Genomic DNA, 23,466 nt, shown 5'->3' on the forward strand with positions numbered 1-23,466 from the left:
AATTTCCAAATTGTTTAGAAACGTGGGTAACACATGCGGGTGTTTTAATAAAAAGTGCACCATATCATCATAAAACATCATATTTGTCATATGATCACATTTATCACTTAAAATATCAATACATATATAATGAGCAAGATCACGAGGATAACAAGAAAATAAAGTGTATAAAAAGCTAGAGGCATGTTAAGTTGTGATTAAATTACGTTTAAACAGATAATTAACAGTCTAACTCCGTATCGATCTTTGTTTCAATCGCAAATAGCTATATCTTTATATGAATTTCTGCGTTTTTGATATTGGATATTTAACGATCGATTTTTTTTTTTTGAGTGTTTTAATGTATATCTACATCAATGTTAAAGATAGTAGAATGAAGAAGAGTATATATTATACCTATATGTTTGATCGATAGGTACAGAAACACCGCATTAACATACAACGTTGTTATGTAAACATAAGGTGTTCCCTTACATACATTGCATCAGATTTACAGCAAGCTGATCGTATGTCAACGCCCTGACATCTAGAGACAGAAATTCCATATCATGACTAACATCACTACCTCAGAAGGAACAGTAAACATACTTATACTTCTATAAAGTGTGAGGAAAAATTGTGTTCTTCATCTGTAAAACATGGGCTCGCCTTCTGATATATTTCTGAATTATGTGTGTTGAATAAAATAGTTGACGACACGTGGTAGATCATTTATGTATGATGACAACATTATATGCAGCTTTAAGCAAAGGCTCGCCTTCTGATACATTTCTGAACTCTGTGTGTTGAATAAATTATGTGACGACACGTGACAGATCCTTTATGTTTTTTGAGAACTTAAGCTGCAATGATGTCAAATCTTGCTCTGGATCGAAACTTTTTTATCTCCTTTTTATCCATTTTTTCTTTGTTATTTGTTAGAGCTTATTTCATTTATAACATTCATGCTTGTTTATTATCTAAACAGTATATATATTTTGGTATTTAATTCCCTAGCTTATGGGCCTTGCGTAACAATGTATAGGATACTGCAGTTTGTGTTTATATATGAGAGTTTCCGTTTAACCGAAGAATGGGAACGACAATGATTAGTCTGGATAATGATGACACAGTATATCTGAAGAACTTTCACTTAATTTAGTCACAACTTTTGCTAATACATCCTTATGAGACAATTTGCTACACTTCGACAAACGGAAATAGCAACAATGGTGTGGATTAAATCGCTTGATCACATCATACACACCATTGTAATATCAGATTGATCAAATTAATTGAATATAATAAATAAAATTCAGTGAGGAAAGATATTCTCAAGTTGTTCTATGTATTTGTGTATTTATATAACCATTGTAATATCAGATTGTTCATAGAAAATAGGTCTAATTACTGCCAACTCACATCGCTATACACATGTTCGAATTAAAGTGAACTTAATGCTAGATTTAGTTCAAAGTTTTCAAAACGACCTTTATTGGGAAAATATATCTCCTAACTTAAAAAAGGGAAAACAGCAACCTCAGGTATATTTACCGAATTCGGAAAATATACAGGAGCCGAAAACACACGTCTCATGTTCAATGATACTATATTTATTTATGTTTATTAGTGGATACATATAATATGAGTATTGAATATCGCTCCTTTTATGAAAGTTTTTCTTCGTTGGGGCTTGTTTAATTAAATAATTAATTGATAGAATCAAATCAAAATAACATGGAAACAAACAATAATTCCATATCTATATGCTACATATCAGAAATACAAAGAGAAGTATAACCATGAACACAAACACAATCAGGTTTTCTGGTTAGCGTAGTGGTTAGCGCACTCGCTTCTCACCACGTTAACCAGAATTCACCCGGTCTGGGCGCATGTGAGTTTGGTTGGTGGTCACCAAGCCGGACAAGTGGGTTTGTTCGGGCACTCCGGTTTCCCCCACACTACAAAACCACACTCTCGCGCAACATCGTGCCAACGAGTAGCAAAGTATAAGTCAGGTCAAAGACAATCGACGTTCCAGGAGTTGACGAAATTGAGTCTTGCGTGGTAAACGAACCATGAGTTGGACTATGCGACATTTAATACTTACTTATTTTACTTATTCGGATACTCATGCGCATACTTACACTTTCAGAATAACTAAATGATTATAATAAGAAGGTGCTTGTAGAGTGATTATTGACCGTTCTTTACACCTTATCTAAAAACAACAATTCCTTCCACAAGCAGCACATCTTTAAAAATGAAAAGTTAGTAAAGCAAACTGTCACATGTATGTCATACGTTTAAGGCCACCCCACTTGCAGAAAGTGAATGGAGTTAGCAAGCATGTTGTTCATCTAAGTTTATACCTGAACGATGGTGTTATACTTCTGTTTATCCAGGCTTTCTCTTTGAACATCAAAATAGACAGAACTACAAATTGAAGCATAATTCATACATTCATTACTTTAAACTCACATAAACATATTCAAACGGCATTGGGTGGGAAACAGCACAGCCTTTATAGTTTCCAACAGTGTTCTTAAGTATTGAACTTTGTAGGACACCGATATTGATTTGAAAACTACACTGATGTGTATATAATGACGACTTTGCGAGAAGAACACAATAACCAACTTATTTTGATTGCTTCGGACACCAATAATCTTTCTTATTTATTAACAACATGCGAGTTGTGTGTGTGTAATACTGATTTCGATAGCTGTTTCATTCAACCGAATAATGTGAACGAAAAGGATTTGCCTTGATATGGATTTTTTTCACTGAAACTTAGTCACATTACAAACGACTACATTTTGTTCTTCTAAATAGGAATTAAGAGTTGACTGAATATTACGAAATAATATTTGGCGATTTGCAACCAAAAAAGCATTTTCAAATCACCTATTTTGTCTCGTACGCAATTAGAGCTAGATCATTTAGAGTGAATAAGGGAGATATATCTGACTTATTTTCCATACCAATTTCATGAGAAACATAATTTCTTTCAAAATTCAAACGCAATTCAGCGATTTCATTGTCGAACAAATAAGGGCAAAATGTTAACTATGATTGAGTACAACAACCATTACTCTGACTTTATAAAAGTATGTTTTGAGGCTGTGCCAACTCATGGGGTTAACAAGTTAAATTAAGTGAATAATCATCATACTAGAAATAAACTATTGCACAATAGTAAGAAAATGATAATTAGTACGATATTAACTTAAACCAATCAAATTGATATAATATATTTTACAAGTATAATAGGACCATATGCAATTAGCAATAACTAATGGCGTGTCTTGCGGCTTAACGTATATTTACTTAATGTAAAACAACAATAACTTGGCTTAACAACTGAGACATACTGGATAACGGATCGGAACGTATACACGTAACATCACTGTCAAACCTTTACACCGTCTGTGCCATCAGCATTGTCAAGGCTGTTATGATGTTAGGACTGTCAAACAAGTATTAAATACACATGCAAAACTCTGATATAAACATACACCTGGCAATTCTTTGTTTTTTCTAAATTAGATAATATAAGATTACGAGAACATGTGAACAATTCAGTAGTCTACCCAACAAAATAAATGTATCAAATACTGTGGTTAAATATTTCATTTATTTCGTAATAAACGTATCAGAAGGTCTTAACTAAATCATACATATATCTTATAAATAGTTATGATGATAATTACAAAACTTTATTTTTCTTCAGGTTCCAATGCTTTGCTCTGACTCTTTTAGAAGAGACGAGATGCAAAGTCATAGAGTGCGTAATAATATTGCCAATGTACTGATGCGCGTAATATATTTAATAATAAGTAATGTTATATCAGATGGAATTTCAGATAAAAATAAAGCTTAAAAGCCTTTGTGAACGAATTGAGCACAGTGTAGGATAATGTATTGTAGGTTAAATATTAAAAAATGGACAGAAATGTATCTGATCTTAATAGTGGTAGATTATATCAAAAAATTAGCATTAATAAGTGTTTCAATTGGACTTGCATGTGTCTGAATTAAACAGTACGAATAATTCATATTATCAAAAGAAAGGTTCATCTCATATTTTTTCTGTGAAAATTTCTCATTATTAGGATACAGCTGTGATATGTTCACATTACATGAACTGGATATAGTAGTTTTGTGTACAAGGTAAAGCAGTTTATCTGTACTAACAATTAGTGATCTGTGGATATTTGTATACTTGTTGTGTAATAGTTATAGTTATAAGTGTATGACGAAACTTTTCAGCATTAAAAATAATTTCTTCAAATTAAAGAAAAAGAGCTCTAATAGCAATAGCTTTGTGGCTCAAATGGAATGCAAATAAGTCACGTTTGGCATACAGGATTTTCTTGGATTCCATAACCAATGGCCTCCCCTGTTTTAAACGAATAAAACAAGCGCATCTCAGATGTGTATACAAATTCTTAAAATGACTGACAAATAAACTCCTCGATTCAGAATTTAGTTTTTGACATTTACAAGCTTTAGTATTAAATAACTGTATTAAATCCTGTTCATGAGCGACAACTCACTTGTATTACTGTGGGTCATGGTTTAAACACCAGGTGTCTTATGGTTTAAGCCAAGAACCACAGTTGTGTTGCGGTATGTATACCTAGATGTCTTTTTAATGCTATACTTATTATTCATGGTGACAAACTTCGATTATTTGCAACAAAAATCTTACGATATCTCATATGGGCAACTTTACCATGTGAACGGTGATCCCCAATGATACTGGTCCGGATTGCGCTGTAGTAATTAGTAAACTATATCGTGAATGAGTATGTCATGTATGACGATACGATTGAGTTAAGCGTTGAAAATTGAATATTTCCCCTGATCAATTTCATGCTTGCACTTTTGAATTTTGAATCTATAGAATATTATACAAGTTGTATTGTAACTTACCGTTACCAAGTGCATGCACTTATTTGTGGACCAATTGAATTTTATTCAGATTGTAAAAAAATCGATTTATTGTAAGGGTCAATTCATTAACGAACTGTTTTATTTAACTTGAATAATTATTTTGAATCTTGTACCAAAAAGTATCATTAGTATCACGACACTACTTTACACGTGCCTTTTCGTCAACCCGGTATTGTATGTTAAGTATTACTTCGAGAAATGTAAGTTAATTTTCAGTGTTATTGTCATTGATAAACTCAGCTTTAAAACATTGTAATGTTCTTTATCGTTCTTACCCATTCTGTAAATAGAACGACCCGACTATAACCGGAAACATTTTTTTTCAAATGACGTCACAATAACGCGGGAAAAGATCAACCACTTAAAATCATTTTGAAACGTTAAATTGAAACACTTCTGGTACCAATATATTTAAAATATAATAAACTAACACTTTTAAAAATGTTGATCTATATTTTACGGGACCTGCAGACACAATACAACCAATGACAATATCAATAGCTTTCATGTACATTGTTATGCAGTGAATTACGATCCGAACATATCCGAAGATGATGCGTTCATCAATTGTTGAACGCAATTGCCGGAAGGCAGTTCATTTAAGGAATGGAAGTTGAGGTGTAAATATTAGTATTTGCACGAAGGTTATAGTTAACTTAGCCAATAAATGAAGGTTTAAATGCATCGTTAAAAAACTTATCGCTTGGTTATAAATTCGCGACCTTACAAATTTGCACTAGGTGGTGAATAATACATTTCTCCAATATGTCAAGACAAATGTTCGAATGACGAGCTGTTTTATAACACGTCATCAGAACTTACACCTGCAAAATGCGATAAGATGATTTGCATTTATTTATTTCATGTAATTGACTCCAGGAACCTTGGAGCAAAATGGTTTAGTTTTATTGTTTTTATTCTGGGGAACAGTTTAATTTTATTTTTAAGAAGTTGTTGGAAGCAGGCCGTTTTGTGACTTATTTTCTCATCCCCGAGATGAGTTGGAGTGGCTGACTGGGAAAAATAGCGAATATAATTAAATCGCAATTGGATGTCATGACAACAGCAGAACAAAACTTGATAAAAAATCGTGTTACCAACTGAGATATATAAACATTTTTCACATGAATATAGCGCGATGCCACTGATGTGCTGGAAAAGTAAAGTTTAAAGGTAAAAAGGAATTTACTTCGTTGCACTATCATAAATTTACTCACTTTACTACAGTAGAACATTGCTATTTCGAAGTCGTCGGGACCCAGCTAAATTCTTCGAAATAACGATTATTCGAAATAAACATTGAGATAAAAAGTTCCACCAACGATTGTCTCCGAAATCAGGCGCATCCGAATTCTACTCTACCGGCGTCACAAATTATTTGTGTCGTGTAATTTCAAATGGCTGCATTATACCATTGTATTTTTGCATTATGTTAAGCGATGTTTAATAAAATCGGGACCGAAATACCGATTAATTCGGTTTATTGGTGTTCGAAATAGCGATGTTCTACTGAATATACTTTCTAACTGTTAAGATGTACAGAACGAAAGTGTAAACAAGAAATATGGAATCTATTTCGTTACATTAACGAAGGACATGGTTCGCACCAATATACGTTATTGAACTATGTCCAAACGCAGCGATATACAAGTATAAACAGTTTTGTGCCAGATAACGCTATTTATAAATCAATCGACTGAAAAACCTCTTTATTTTAACATATAATACATATCATGTCATGCTAACATAGGAAAAGATGACGGCAATAATACACATATCAAGATTTTTTGACAAAAAAAATAATTCGGACACTGTTGATGTCAGTGTACCCAAGATGAAAACGATGTGTTTTATATATGTATTACAAAAAAGGAAAGTATCCCCGTAGTCAGGAAACATAGTTCAACGTGACAAATATTTGAGTGACGATAATATGAAAGCATAACAATTATTCACAAATGAATTATTTGAAGACGTTAACCACGACCTGGATATAACATAAGCACGTGCTTTAAATGAATTTTTATTTATTAAATATGTATTAAAAAATTGGTCAATTAACTGCAGTTTCCTTTAATTGCAATATAATTCTAATCAGTTATTTATTGTGACCAGAGCAACCAAATTGAAATACCGTGATAGAACGGTGAGAAATTTCCTGATACATTTATAGCTCATACTGGGATACACACGTTCCTTGATAAGTGTGATTTATGAATATTAAATTATCAAAATGAAGGTGAGATTGATATTTTTGGCAACGGTAAATATATTGAATCATTCAGTCATTGCTTAAGGTTCAACAAATAAACCAAAGTGTATACGACAATTACATAAGGTGTTTAAAAAAATCAAAATGGATAGATGTTCTTCGGAAACCTTCCCTGAATGCCATTCGAGATATTGGCTGTGGAAAACTGTACCGGTTTTACTTCTTATCACTGGAATTTGTGGAAATATCGTCGATATCATGGTCCTTAAACGGCCCTATATCAGTAAGTTTTCGACCAGCGTCTATTTAATCTGTCTTTCGTTTTCTGACCTAACTTTTTTATGGTCGTCTGTTTTCACCAACATGATTGACTACAGAACTACAATCCGAGTGAAAAACCTGCATACGGTGTTTTGTAAGACAGTGTCATGGATAACCTAAGTAGCTGCAGGCTATTCCGTCTGGTTACTGGTCTTGTCAACGACGAAAAGACTTAATGATCAGATGCCCAGTTTGCGCTAAAACGAAACTCACACAAAAGAATGCTGTGATTGCATCGATGATTTTGCTGGTGTTATGCTTCTTATTCCTTGCCTGGTACACTGTTGGTTATGAACGAAAAACTGCATACCACTGTCATGAACTGTTCTTTCGCCTCTAAGGGATTTGACGAATTTTATTTGATACAATGGAGAGCACTGATACTGATGGTTCTAACCGTAATCTCAATGTTGTTAAGTTTCCGGAAATGTTATAATTATTGTTTCATTATTGATCCTACTATTAAACCCATAATGTATGCCACATATAAAGGAACGGACACCATCATAAAACGTAAGTATGACTCGATATTTTATCTAATATCACAATTATGAGGGCTTATCCGGAAATGCAGTGCCATATAAATGTGTTTAATCTTCATACGTATTTCGATTATTTTATTAACATATTTTTATGGAGTTATAAGACCGATTCTCTCATCAAACACATGCATGTTTACAAACGAAAGTAGAACATTTTCATCAATTTTCAGCTGATTTTCACTCAAGAAGCCAACATTTTAGATAAAACCACTATTATTGATTGCTTTTATTTTGTCGGGAATACAAATGACCGCCTGTCTACCGGAATAAGCATGTTTTTACTCCGTGATTTACTACAAGTACTCTCCCTGTCTAAGATTTGATTCATTAAACATAATGGTGAAGCTTTCATCTTTTAAAATTCATCTACTTCATGTTTTTTCTCGTTTCGGCTCATCACATAGCATGTTCCTTGTCTGAAAACGTGTAAAATGATCTTACACATCTGAACTGAATCAGTTACGTTTTCTAGGATATTCTTTATAGTTTACACTAGAAACTAGAATAGCTTGGATTTCAGTTTTTTGACCGGTCAGCTTAGGTTTCTTGAATGTCATATATTTATGCATCTATTTGACTAAATACACCTTTGTATTGATATCTTACCTTTTCATATTTCTCTATACACTGTTTCGCCTTCAGTAACTCTTGTTCAAACCCCTTCCTTGTCTGAAAGCATAGCGGCAAAACATTAGCGATTTCTATAAAAATGACTAATCCATTTCTTGTCTTGCAACATATAATTCATTCAAATGGTTCAGTTATATTGCCTTCCCTTTAAATCTTCAAAACAATTGATTGTAACAGGCTACACCTTGTCTGAATTATATAGGTTGTATTTCACTCGTTTCAGCTTATCACACAGTTCCTTCTGCAATCGTGAAAGGATAATATGACGTGAGATATGGATAATGATAACTATTGTATTTTATACAATTAAAGCTGAATATATGGGACCAGGTTCACGACAAAACTAAGACATAAACTAATTTGACCGTATGTTATTCAATATTCCAATTTTACAGTTTTAACAAGAGTCCAATCAGGTGGCCAAAGAGACATTTCCTTAGTTTTAGTAAAAAGGAATCACAAGACCAGCTAGGTTGAAGTTAAATTTATAACTATTTACTATGACCCTACTAGCGTGTCTTATATTTGTAGATTAAGAAACATAAAATACAATCTGCACAGTGACAACGACAAATCCAGCGGGTAAGCAAAAGTATGTATACATGTATACTCTCACAAAATATTATTTTGTTTCATCAAGAGGTATTTAATACATTGGTGGGCAATGCAGCAGCTCATAGAATGTTAATGATTTTACTAAGCATATTATTTTCGTCACACAATCAGTTATAATCGGTATGTTGAATATGAAAGTTAATATTGGAAAGATGTTTTTTGTATATTTCATTTATATTAGAAAAAAAATGTTAAAGCAATTATTAGTTACATTACCAAACGATTGTTCTATCATATATCAAACAAATTGTCTACATGCTCGGTTAAATGGCGACATACGATTCCACACACATGTACATAAAGAAAAATATTCAACAAATTAAAATATGTGCAACAATTGATAATACTTTATCATATTTTCTATTGAACAATGATCTGATACCACATTCGAACGACCAATGACTCTTACAAGTGTGTGCTTTTCTTTTTTATGCCTGAACTTGTAACTCTCGGACAGATCTAAGGCGATTATCCCATATTGTATTGATTAAAAGTGTTTAATGCACTGTGGTTTGTACGTTATGTGTCACTCGCTTAATTCATGGTAGGCCTTAGCACTAATCCTTTATACATTTATTTTATTTATATTTTGTGTAGCTGTTGCTAAGTGTAGGGCCTCATAATAATGCCTTTAAACAGGGCCTTTATTTGTATTTTATTCGTCTTTCACTAAGTGTGTTGCAGGCCTTAGTGTTTTGCCCTTTAACAGGGGCCTTTGTTTGTACGTTAAGTGTCTCTCGCTTAGTGTATTGTAGGCCAAGGTATTGTGCCTTTAAACAGGGCCTTTGTGTGTACGTTATGTGTCTCTCGCTTAGTGTATGGTAGGCGTAGGTATTGTGACTTCTAACAGGGCCTTTGTTTGTACGTTATGTGTCTCTCGCTTAATGTATGGTAGACCTTGGTATTATGCCTTTTAACAGGGCCCGTATTTTAACGTTATTTGACTCTCGCTTAGTGCATGGTAGGCCTAGGTATTTAGCATTTTAAGATGTCCCTTGTTTGTAAGTTATGTGTCTCTCGCATTGTGTATGGTAGACCTAGGTATATTGTGCCTTTCAACAGGAGCCTTGTTTGTAAGTTATATGTCTTTCGCTAAGTGTATGGTGGGCCTAGGTATTGCACCTTTAAACAGGGCCCTTGTTTGTTTTTATGTCTCTCGCTAAGTGTATGGTGGGCTTAGGTATTACACCTTTAAACCGGGCCCTTGTCTATATGTTTTGTGTCTATCGCTTAGTGTATGGTAGGCCTAGGTATTGTTCCTTTTTAGAGGGCCCTTGTTTGTAAATAATGTGTCTCTCGCTTAGTGTATGGTAGGCCTAAGTATTATGCCATTTAACAGGGCCTTTGTACGTTATGTGTCTCACGCTTAGTGTGTTGTAAGCCTAGGTTATGTGTCTTTCAACAGGGCCTTTGTTTGTACGATATGTGCCTCAAGTTTAGTTTGTGGAAGGCCTATGTATTGTGCCTTTTAACAGGGCCCTTGTTTGTACCTAATGTGTCTTTCGCTTATTGTATGGTAGGCTTAGGCTATGAGTCTTTCTACAGGGTCCTTGTTTGTACGTTATCTGTCTCTCGCTTCGTGCAAAGTTGAGTCAAGGATTGTGCTCCATTTTTGGTTTCTGGGTTTTTCCGATTAATATTCATTGAATTCAGGTTTATAGACAAACAGCAAAACGATCAGCCATTTTACATTTTTGTTAGAGTCAAATATTGAATATTAAGGTTTACTTACAAACACAATAATTGTTACATAACCTGACCAAACAAAAGTTTAAATTTCTAAAAATCCAAAAGCTATATCAATTTGCTCATTCAATAAATATTAAAATCTGCTGCAATTACCATCTCAAAGTTCAAAGTTCTCAAAAAGTATTTTGTTGATCTTTATTTCATCTAATGAATAACATTTTTAACTGTTTTTTGCATGGCAACATGTTTCAGCTATTAATCATGCTTAAATAAGATCACAAGACATGGAAATGCCGATTTTTAAAGAGGGATTTATTCAAAATTTATTTCGAATTGCACGTAGCAAATTATATGTTATCTCTTTTACCAAAAGATGGTTCAACATTCTTAACGAATGTTAATCTATTAAACATATGGTCAATAAAAGCATCATTTGTGGGTAAGTTAATGAAAATTCTTCCTAAATAGATAAACCTGTCGACAAGGCCTAAACAAAATTTGTTTGGTTAGGGTTACATCCTTTTAAAAAAATAGGTTGGGTAGGTAGGCTCTTTTTATTTTTATTTTTTTAATAGGCTTTATATAAGAATGTCATTTTCATCATTGGATAATGGTAATAAAGTTATCTTCTGTATAAGCATTTAAGGGTTTCAACTGCAAAGTGAAAAGTTTAAAAAAAAACACTATAAAAACGGTAGGGTCGGCGTAGGGTAACCCGAACCAAATGTATTTTTTTAACCCAAGCATAATATAATTGAGACAAAGTAATAAGCAAAAAAATGAAAAAAAAATTAAATAATTGCGGAATGACGCTCATACAATCTTAATACCAGTCCTTTATCAACATGTTTGTCAAAGCTTTAGCGAGTTATTTATATAGTTTGTTTTCACTTGTTGCATATTCAATGCAAGTTTTTCAAATGAAACAATAGTTCAAATAATGCTTAATATAATTATAATGGAAACAAATAATTACACATATACCAAAGATTTATTTGCTAGGGTTATTGCGTTTTAACTAAAATAACTATCCCTGTAGATGTAAGATACGATTGATAAAACTTGTTTCTTAAAATATCACATTCTCAAAACTATCTTGGTTATGTTTAACATGTTGCAGCTTATCACATTTCTCATCTGGATACGTGTTCGAATATTCTAACATATGTACTAGTTACAAGTTAAGTTTACTAAACTATTCTATACAAGTTAATATATATTGAAATATATTCGATTAATGTAATATTGCCCACTCTACTCAGCGTCAAAAAGCGTCATGAATAACTTCTATTAGTCAAATACCTTATATAAAGGAATACAGGTTTCTGTGAAAAGGTTTATCTCACCTTTTCAAATTCCTCTATGCCCTGTTTCGCTTTCAGTATTTCTTGTTCGAGTATCTGTCTTTTCTAAAATCATAATGGCGAAATTTTTAGTTAGTTGAGTTATATTGTCAGTACACATAGACTATTTCTTTTATTGCGAACTTATAGAATTGAACAAAACATAATTTATCAAATATATTAGTTTCATTGAAAGGACTAATGTGCACGGTTAAATATACCTGCTTTCCCTGAATAAATCTGTACACGAAGACTTAGGATATTTATATAACAGGTCTCACCTTTTCTGAATTATCTTTGTCTTGTTTCACTTGTTTCAGCTCATCACAAAGTGCATTCCTTGCCTGTTAACATGAGAATAATAATCTAAATTAACTTTAAGTACTAACAACGCTTACTATCATCATATGATATACATATAAAGCTACCTAACAGATACTAGTTTCAGCAACTAATAAAGACTAGCGACTTTCACCGTCTTTAATTTTGAAAATCCGATTAGATAGTATTTTAAATGGTAAACGAATTAATATGATTTAATCATATTTCAGTTAAGCGGCCTAAATGATTTGGACACTAGTATTCGTGTGATATGCAAAAGCCAAAATAAAAAAAAACACAATTTGACAAATACCAATGTAGATTTAAAAAAAAGTATATAATAAGACACTTCGAAATGCGATAGAAAACATGCGTTAATATAATGCCCCCTATTACCTATTAAGAATAAACTAATCATGTATTTATCTATTTAATGTAGTGTGTGTTAAGAACATATGTTTAAGTACAATGGCGGGATACACTTTTACAAACCTTTTCTGACTGATCTAAATCTTGCTTGACTTGACTTAACAGTAAGGTGAACTCCCGCCGAGTCTGAAATCAAACATTCAAATATAGAACAGTATATGGGCTTTTGAAAATGATGCACGTTTTACAACTATTTTCCAATCGGACAGACTGGGTAGGATTATGATTATGTTTAAAAAATGTTACGCAGTCTTATATAATTCGACAGATAGAAATCATAGTTGAAATTTATGAATACATTAAACATTTAGTGCATTGAAATTGATCATTCAACAGTTGGGAAACACTGTTGCTGATGGTCAACGTGCTTTTTGGATGAAAAGCGACATTTGGCCGTTAAAAAATATTACAGTTTGTAGCACATAAGCAACCGACATCACACTCGATACCTTGTTAATTTTTGTGGTGGATGCGACAACATCGTTCGCATTTCCATCGTCGCTCCCATTAACTTCTTCTTGTTGTTCACAAACCTCCTCCAAATCCTGAAACAGGCATTCTAGTATAACATCGTTTTCCTTAAAGCCAAACTCTTTAAAAGTATGTTTGTGTTTGAATTCTTTAAGGTGGGATCTGACGTCCGAAACCTCTTTCTCAAAATGTCTGTTCATTAGATACAGGTGTCCAGCCATATTTTTATCAACAAAACTATCAATTTTACTTTCTGCATCATGACACCACTTGGTTTTCTCATCACACATTTTAGTGATATGCGAATGAGTGGTCAAGTTTTCGTTATGTTTCTTCGTTATTCCGTTTCTAGTGCCACTTGTCAATTCATCTACACGTTGTTTAATTTTATTTCCAAGTCCCATACATTCTTGCACACATTTATCAGCGTTTTTATTGCAATTCTCCTTACTGTGTTCTGCTTCATTTTTCAAAAGCAGAATCTCATTTTTTATTTCCATCAATAATGACTTCATTGTGTTGACTTTCTCGCAGTCAATGTTAACTACTTCATGCAACAAGTCAACGACTTCTTCTACGCAAGAACGATGTTCCGAATGAAGACATCGGCCACAAATCGTGGAATCATGAATTTTACAAAGAAATATCGCCTTTTCTGTCAGATGCTGCTTACATCTTTCTTCTGTGATGTCCCGCAATATATCATTTGGATTTTCTGTACCATCCTCATGCATTTTAACAGCCTCGTGCATAATGACAGTATGCGTTTGAAAAACATTTACTGTCTTGTGAATATCTGCACAAGTTTCACCAACGTATCCGCAACTTTTGCAATATCCAACTGCATTTTCATTACCGCACATTTCACACTGAATCTGCTTTGATGCCATGTCATATGATTATGAAGGTTCAACATATATTGAGTTAAACCAAAACGTTCTTTTATGCGAGAGTTAATTTGAGTTATTGTTTTGGGTCGATCTATTGGTTCATAGTCATCACTACATCGTCATTCAAGTACATGTATCCCTGAAATTAAGAATATTGAAATGATAATCAGGATCATGAGAATACAAAACAATAACAACGAATTTATTAAAAAGCTAACTGCTAGTAACGCTGTCAATGAAAACAATTATTATTAGGACCTTAACGCCATGCCAATCACTTTATCAATCGTAAATCATAAAGGTTTAATATGCGTTTCTGCGTTTCAAATTTTGGACTGTGGAACGATCGATTCCATCAAATATTATATTTTCATGTAAAACTACACCCATGTTTTAGATATTTGAATGATACGTTTGAAAATGTCATGATGGAAGAGTATCAGTTATACCTTGAATTAATTTTTGATCGATTAGTACAGCTATAATCTAAACTTTATTTTGTCCCTATCATGTATCGCACAAACCCAACACGCATCCTGTTTACATGAAGCTGATTGTATGTCAACGCCATGAGATCAAGAGTAGGACAATCCATAACATGATACTAATGCACAATGCAGCAACAGTAAACATACCTATAATTATATATGGAAGCTCGATAACGTCTTAACCAATCGTTTATGACCGATTGAAAACGCATCTTGTGTTTACATGCCAAATGGCTGTCAAATATGTTTTGACGGGGAAATAAACCCGTTCGGTTTTGATTTTTATGCGCTTCTTAATTAGTGCGTTCAGTAAATAAGGCGTCAATTTGAATATATGAATACATGAGCAAAATTGGCATGTCAGTTAGAATTGTATAGGTTTTAAGGGTGTTCAATTCGATGTTTTCAAATTGTGCGGTTACAAGTATGCTCAGGTGCGATTTCTATAACAAAAATGTTAATATTATAACAATATCTGCATTATTTATCTGAATGTGTGCTGTTGGTTAAGACCGTCCTGAGTATAGGGTAAATCACAATTTTTCTCGTATCTATTTTCACATGTATATATATATATATATATATATATATATATATATATATATATATATATATATATATATATATATATATATATATATATTTAGTTCATACAGAATAAATAAATACTATAAAATGAATATGACGGACTTCTTTTAAACTAGACAATACTATGACCGTTAAGTAAAATAGCTTATAACTAGATCCACAATACGAACATGAATTTGAGGAAACCACTCAGATCAGAGCATTATAAACTGACTCATCATTTCTCTTATTGAACGGTCCTTTCACATTATCGGTATTGTTGAATGCACTGGCAAACATGTTAATTCTATATAATCATGTATTGAGTGAATGAAATATACCCCTGGCTGGCAACTGCCCATGCTATTAAAATCAATTAGTCGATAATATACATGTAACACCCTTTTTTATCAAAATTATTCGGTTTAGTCATTAAGTATTAATTATCGACATAACAAGCACTCTGCGTCGGTCTTTCGTGATATAGAAATACTATGACTTCGATCAAAACGTTAGCACAAGTCATTTCAGTCGTCACGGATTATTGAATCGTATTTTAATGGCTGGGTCAAACATGTTAAATAAATCAAAATCAATCGAATGAGTAGCGTTGATTTCAAATCATAATTCCCTTTTTCTTTCCCTATGGTCTATGAAGACCGGAGAAACCAAGCTGCAGTGCATTTATCAAGCTAATAACTTTCTTATTTAAAAAGCATCACCCTTTCAGCTTTGTTACACTTAAAACACTTGTTTGTCATCATTTAAAAACTCATTATTCCGCTTTTTTGAACACACTTCCAAATAAACTAATTTACACATATCGAAAATAATTAAAGCTTTTAGACAAGAGAAAGTATATCAAAATAACAGTAATAGTAAGTCAAATCTTACACGTACGCCTCGATCTTATTTAATGTAACATACCTTTTACTATTTTCCCAACGTTAGCACTGAAGGTAACACAAGCCATCAAATTTAGTGAATATAACCTAAGGTATAAATCGAATACGTTCAAACATTGAATTCATGAAATGAATAGTGTGAATTTCAAAATCGTAAATATGATTACTGAAAACCAAGGTCAACCAACCTGCATTGTATTTAGAAGCAAATTACTTCCTTGTTTAAGTTAAATCGCCTTTATTGTTCTGTTTCGCTTAAAACACTTATTTGTAATCATTTAATAAACACTTTTATCCAAATATTGAACACACTCACAAATTACCTCTTTTTTAAACCATATTTAAAGTAATTATAAATGATAAACACAAGCAGGTTTATCAATGTAAACAACTGACGTTAGTTATTATGGGGGCAGTCAACAGTTTAGTTAAACGACGATATTCAATGTTTTCATGTCACTTAAGGAATTTTTAAGAAATGATATCAATCACTTGCAATCGAAAACAGCTTTAATTAAGGGAATAAATATGTTGTGGTAGTATGGATTCTTTATTTATTTCATTAAGGGACACACCCAGAAGTATAATATAGTTTGTAGATTTTTGATATTGATCGTGAAAAGCATTAACCTAAACTTGTTTATTTGTTTAATTAAAGGAATCATGTATAGATAATTCTAAGCACATTCTCGCTTTGTGAGAACACAGGTGATATAAATAGAATGATACAAGAAACAGCAAATGCCTCAGATGTAACGAAGTAGAATTGAACATTGATGAATATGTGTATGTCGGTTATAATAATGAAGTTTCTGAGGCCATTAAATCGAAATTTGGAAGATGAAACCCAGGATATCGAGCGCCATTTAATATAACCCGAATAATTAAATCACGGGTTATTCTTGGTAGCATAACTCATATAACTGTCGGGACAAAGTGCTTTTGACGGCAAACGTGGATGCTGCATGCTAACTTTGAAGTCAATGGACCGTACATTTTGTTTGCAACGATTAACAATTATTTGCAATTGTTATGAAAATCAAATGAAAATTAAAAACAACATTCTCAATACCATATGTTTTTTATTAATTATCTGTTGATTTTCGCTTTCACGTTTGTTTTTTGCTTAGTCGAACCTTCGCGCTATAACACCAATGGATATGAAGTATCTGATCACAAGTGTCCGATGAAGGACGACTCAACAGCAGAGGACAACTCAACAGCACAGGATACAATCCTGTATCTGGAAGATTTACTCTCCGTACAATGGTCATTACATTTTTACAAGTATAGTAAACAGTCATATACATACAACGATGTGCTTAAGTACTGCCGAAACTATAGCAGAATTTCATGAACTACAGATATATTATACTTTTTACAAACGTGTACACTTGCAAGCAAGACCAGTTAAAATAATCAATAGTTTTATACATTTCAGACAGCATGAACGACAGTTATGCATTAAGTACAACATTAATTGAACAGCTCCCCGCAAAGGGAGGTGACCAGTGCTCATACGTAAGCAGAAGTGTTGTCTGCTTCGAGATTATCTTGATGTAAATATTGATTTAAAAGCGTTTTTCGTAATATTTCTATTGTTTTAAAGTTAGGTTTGCTAGTAATAGCTTCAATTCTATATGTTTGTTTTAGTAACACAATGTTGATTAGTTATTGACGAATTCATTGTTGCGAAAACACTGTTATCGCGATATCGAAAGTAGAATTCATTTACAGCAAATAGTCAAGAATAAAAATCGGAAATCGAAAGTAGACGTATTTTCTGAAAGTCAACATCAAAAAGGTCTCTTTTTAAAGTTATTCTTTATTTAACACAATAAACGTGCTTATGGGCGTTGATTCCTTTTCTAATAATACAATGAAAAGTACAGGGCGAATTGTTACTTCTCTAACTTCTTATACCATTTTGCACCCTCAGTTTACACTCACTAGACACTTAGTACTAGTGAATTTGACTCATTAAGCGGACTCGAGAGTGTTTTAAATAAATTGATAGCTTTCTGAACAACAGAGCTTTTAATGGTTTAAACGAACCAACCTGAATTATATTCATAAGCAAATACCTTTCTTGTTGAAAAATCTACTTTCTCTTTTGGAGGTTTAAACACTTATATTTCATCCTTTAAAGCACATCTATCTAAACACTGAACACACCCAAACATATTCTCCTTTTTGAACATATCGAAAAAAATAATTACGTTAAAAACACAAACAAAGTCAATTTAAAAATACTTCACTGAAACCAATGCTTCTGCATCGATCTTATTCTATAAAATGCTTTTACTAAAATCCCAACGTTTGTACAAGTCATTTAGTTGTCGCAGCTAGCGAAATGTATTTAGGTTTGAATTTGAAATGTTAACAAAATCTTATTTATCAATAGAAAAGAGTGGATTTCAAAATTGTAATAACCCTTTAATCTCTGAAGACCGGGGAAAATGAACCTATATTATATTCAGAAGTAAATGACTACCTTGGTTAAGTCAAATCTTTTTGATAAAATGATACACTTGAATCACTTACTTGATATCGTTTAAACACACTTGTATCCAAACATTGCACAAACTCTAAAATACCATCTTTTTAAAACCTATTTACAATCATTCTTACGGTTAAACAAATCACTATAAACAAGGAAGGTCAGTTGCTGAGAGAGCAGTCAACAGTTTTGGTAAGAGAGAATATTCCGTGTCTACATGATATTAAAGGAATGCTTTTAGATACAAAGGCTTTGGATAGTAGACTGTATATGTATTGTTTGTGAGTTCAATATATCTTAATAGTTATAGATCATAGAAAGCATGAACTAAGGATGTATTATTTGTTTAAATTGAAGGATTTCTGTGTTGATAATTTCGTTTTGTGAGTACACGTCTGAAGAGAAACAGAATGAAACAAGAAATTGCATATGCCTCCAATGAAAGAGGGTAGAATCGAATATTAATTAATTTATGTCTAGAGGATATAACTACAATGTTGTTCTTGGGGACAATAAATCGTAACATTGAAGGTTGAATTTCAAGCATTCGAGCTTCACAATTGCCAGAATGACCGAATCACGATTTCATTCTTGGTAACATTACTCATTGAAATGTCGTGACACAGTGCTATGTTAAAATTTAAAGATTGAGTTAAAATAACTGAATCACGATTTCATTTTTGGTAACATTACTCAATTAACTGTTGGGACACAATGCTATGGACGGCCAATGTTGATGCTACATTCTAACTTTGATGTCAATGGTCCCTGCATTTGATCCAGTTTGCAACGTTTGACTATACTTAGCATTTGTTTTCTGAAAATAAAAGGAAATAAAAACATTGTAGAAAACACATGTAATGTTTTTAAAAAAAATTGTCGATTTCACGTTTGGTATTTTGGGTGATCGAAATACAAGCATATATGAATCTGAAGTAACTAATCAAAAGTGTCCTATGAAGGACAATGCAACAACATTGGATAGTATCCTGTTTCTGGCAAGGATACACACTCATAATGCAATTCGCCTGTTCCTTGCATGCAGAGAGAAGCAGGTTATCCAAAACGAAGGGTCAATTCCTGTGTGTTTTCTTCTAGGTCGGCCATTATAAATGTAGAAGATTTCCTCTGAGAACAGTACCTATAACATTATCACAATTTATGATCAAACAGCCATATACATAAACGATGTTCAAACGTCATGAAATATAGACAGTCATGAAACTCGCACAAGTAAAAGTCTTACAAGTTTACATTTTGTTAGTACGACAAGTTTAAATAAACATGAGTTGTCACACGGCAGACACGCAGTTTATACGCTACTACAAAATTGATCGAACAACTCCCCGCAAAGGGAAGAAATAAATGCTCATATGTAAACAAAAGTGTTGTCTGCTTCTAGTCTATCCTATTGTTAATATTGACATGTTTTTGGTACTATTTTTAGTGTTTGATAGTACGGTATTGTTTGCTTTAGTTTGCATTATACAAGTGTGAGTTACATAGCAAGTGTGTTTGAGTAACTCAGATTTGATGAATTGTTTACGAATTTGTTACCGGTATAACGAATGTGTAAAAAGCCAAGAATATGAACCGAAATAAGACGTATTTTCTGAACTTCGACAATAAACATTGTTTAGACTAATTAATTTAAAGTGACACTCTCATTCAAAATCAATACATACACATTTTTTACAAACATAAATTTTGAGTGATAAAGCCTTAACTACTTTTAAAAAAATGTATTTAACAGAAATTTTAATTACTGAAAACAAGTGTATCTAAAAGCTGAAAACACAAATATATTAAATGATTGGTGATGCTAAAACATTTACTGTGTTCTTTTATCGGTTAATAAGGTAGAAATACCGTGTGTTCGTCACCTTTCTTTCAATTTAAACTCGCTATTCTTCATAAGAATCATGCATTTCGACATTTCTTCATCATTTTTATATATAAAACAATTGTATTCATTGTGGTTAATCTTATTTGTGAGTAAGAGTGCATCTTTTACATATTGGCTCATGGGTGTAGTTTATTGAGCTTCCTTTATTATTAGAACAATGAAACCTGCATGAATAATTGTTACTTCTTTATACTTTTTAAACATTATTTTCCCTCAGTTTGGGCTCTTCATTTCTCTGCAGAACGTTAAATAAAAACAGTATACTGTACATAGAAGATCTTGAATAAATCATATAACGCGCTTTAGAATGTAACGAAGGTCATGCACATATAACTGATGGTTTGAGAACCCCACGCTGGAAAAGTTTATAAGATTGAGGGTTAAGATCAGCAAGCAAGAGAGTTTATAAGAATGGAAGCTTTAAAATGTTCAGCAGAGATGTGTCATATTACTTATGCTTTAGAAAGAGACGACGATAAGTTTAATGTGTTTGCGGTTTAGTAAGTAATGTCATTTTAAATATTATACTGATATTTTGAAACGTGATGTATGAACAGTTTATAGAACAGGTGCTTTATTACCTAATGCAGCAATGTAGCTTTATTTCGCGTGATTAGGCATCAATGAAATGAGGCTTTAAAATACAAAGCAGGAAAGTAATTCATGGATAAAGACTCCTAGAGGTGGGACTTTAGAACCGTACACATGCCATTGTCATCAAAGAGTAGCTTTAAACGTCAAACGTGACTGTTGAATATGTCTGATGCTTTGGAATGTTACGAAAGAGATGTTTGCAGAAACTTTGCCAAATGTTTTATAAAATGGAGACTAAACACAGTTACGCAAGAAAGTTTCATATAACTGAGGTTTAGAGCACCACTCAAGACAATTTATTGAAGTGAGGCTTTAAACGTAACAAAGAACATTAAACTATGGAGTTTAAGTTATTTCTGTACGATTTGAATATCTTAAATATATTGTGAAAAGGTACATCACTTTTCCTTTCATAAAATATTATTTTAAGCTATTAAAACAAGCACATATAATCAATGTCTACAGTGTAAATAATTATCGCCGCATTAATAAAGAAATCCTAATTTACCCGATCCACCTAACTGCTAGACGGCTTTCATTCTAAGGTAAAATCTCTATTAAGCTATTTCCCTTAAATTATATAACTTTATAAATATTAACAGCAAATTTTGTATTGACATTGACATTTTCCGATTTACTAAATGAATTTCGGTTGGAAACACTCGTGTGATACTCTATGTTATGTTGGAAACACTTGTGTGATACTCTATGTTCTGTTGGAAACACTCGTGTGATACTCTATGTTCTGTTGGCAACACTCGTGTGATACTCTATGTTCTGTTGGAAACACTCGTGTGATACTCTATGTTCTGTTGGAAACACTCGTGTGATACTCTATGTTCTGTTGGAAACACTCGTGTGATACTCTATACTCTGTTGGAAACACTCGTGTGATACCGTATGTTTTGTTAGAAACACTCGTGTGATACTCTATGCTCTGTTGGAAACACTCACGTGATACTCTATGGTCTGTTGGTAACACTCGTGTGATACTCTATGTTATGTTGGAAACACTCGTGTGATACTCTATGTTCTGTTGGAAACACTCGTGCGAGACTCTATGTTCTGTTGGAAACACTCGTGTGATACTCTAAGTTCTGTTTGAAATACTCGTGTGATACTCTATGTCAACATCTCAGGTAAATGAGAGCAGTAATGTAATATTATACCGTTCTCTTTGAGTGTATGTAACTCAAATTATATCTCAAGTTCATGTCCTTTTATGCAATATATAATTTATTCTCTTGATACATTTGATTGAATTAAAACGACTAATTAAATAATATAATTATTATAATGTATATAAGGACCTGGCTCATTTGTTTGATTGATGACAATGAGACCGGTAATCGAACTATTCAATGATCACAAATTATTCAATGCAAAAATATACAAACTCAAGCATGAAAACACTCAATTATATTGCAAATAATGAGATATGGACGGATGTATAATTAAATGTTTTACACGTAACACTAATAATCATAATTTATAACAAAGAATATTAAAAAAAAATGTTTTATATTTATCATACATGTAAACACAAGTAAATAACATTTTCTCTAATACTATATTGATGTATTTCTGCTAACAATTTGATACCTCTTTAGAAATACAAATATTTGTAAAAAATATCTATGCTAGGTAGTTTACTAGAAAAGTTGAATGAAACGCGTTTTAATTATTATTTTATGAACTGTCTTTATAGTCATATTCTTATACTTAAAATAATTTTAAACATATCAGTGCATGGACTTGTTTGAACGGTAGCAACCTCACAACACATGCTTCATACAAAAGTATACAGTCTGATTGGTCGCGTCGATTTTGAGCCAACGGGATTCAACTGTACATTTTAACGTATTTCGCAAAAGTGATGCACCAGTCTTTACAGAGTAATTCAGATTAATGGTAAATCGATAATCCCGGTTATGTATGCAATTGATGTGCTTAGATTAACCATTATCATAATCTGTCCCGCCGGTCCTGTACACGTGCATTACTTACATTTTGGCATCATGATGACGAAATAAACATGACGCGTGCGTTCCAAACAAGTTAACTAAATTTATCAATTACATGTTTAAAAAATGCAGAATTTA

The 23,466-nt window shown here is 32.6% G+C and overlaps 1 protein-coding gene across 1 annotated transcript; it reads right to left on the bottom strand.

Moving 5' to 3' along the window:
* Positions 1 to 8,577: 8,577 nt before the first annotated feature.
* LOC128241147 (uncharacterized) lies at positions 8,578 to 16,768 on the bottom strand. Its single transcript, XM_052958118.1, has 6 exons — positions 16,688 to 16,768; positions 13,493 to 14,543; positions 13,107 to 13,169; positions 12,575 to 12,637; positions 12,297 to 12,359; positions 8,578 to 8,685 (listed from the first exon to the last, which is right to left on the bottom strand). The coding sequence occupies exons 2-6, from the start codon at positions 14,402 to 14,404 to the stop codon at positions 8,578 to 8,580; spliced, it is 1,209 nt and encodes a 402-aa protein (XP_052814078.1). The 5' UTR covers positions 14,405 to 14,543; positions 16,688 to 16,768.
* Between the last annotated feature and the right edge of the window lie 6,698 nt (positions 16,769 to 23,466).

The sequence above is a fragment of the Mya arenaria genome, chromosome 7 (genome assembly GCF_026914265.1).
Source record: "Mya arenaria isolate MELC-2E11 chromosome 7, ASM2691426v1".
Classification (NCBI taxonomy): domain Eukaryota; kingdom Metazoa; phylum Mollusca; class Bivalvia; order Myida; family Myidae; genus Mya; species Mya arenaria.

Coding starts and splice junctions, on each gene's coding strand:
- LOC128241147 (XM_052958118.1), bottom strand. CDS start 14,404: ATGGCATCAAAGCAGATTCAGTGTGAAATGTGCGGTAATGAAAATGCA. Junction 12,638..13,106: donor ATTTAGATCAGTCAGAAAAG/GTTTGTAAAAGT, acceptor TCATGTTAACAG/GCAAGGAATGCACTTTGTGA. Junction 8,686..12,296: donor GCATAGAGGAATTTGAAAAG/GTGAGATAAACC, acceptor CTATGCTTTCAG/ACAAGGAAGGGGTTTGAACA.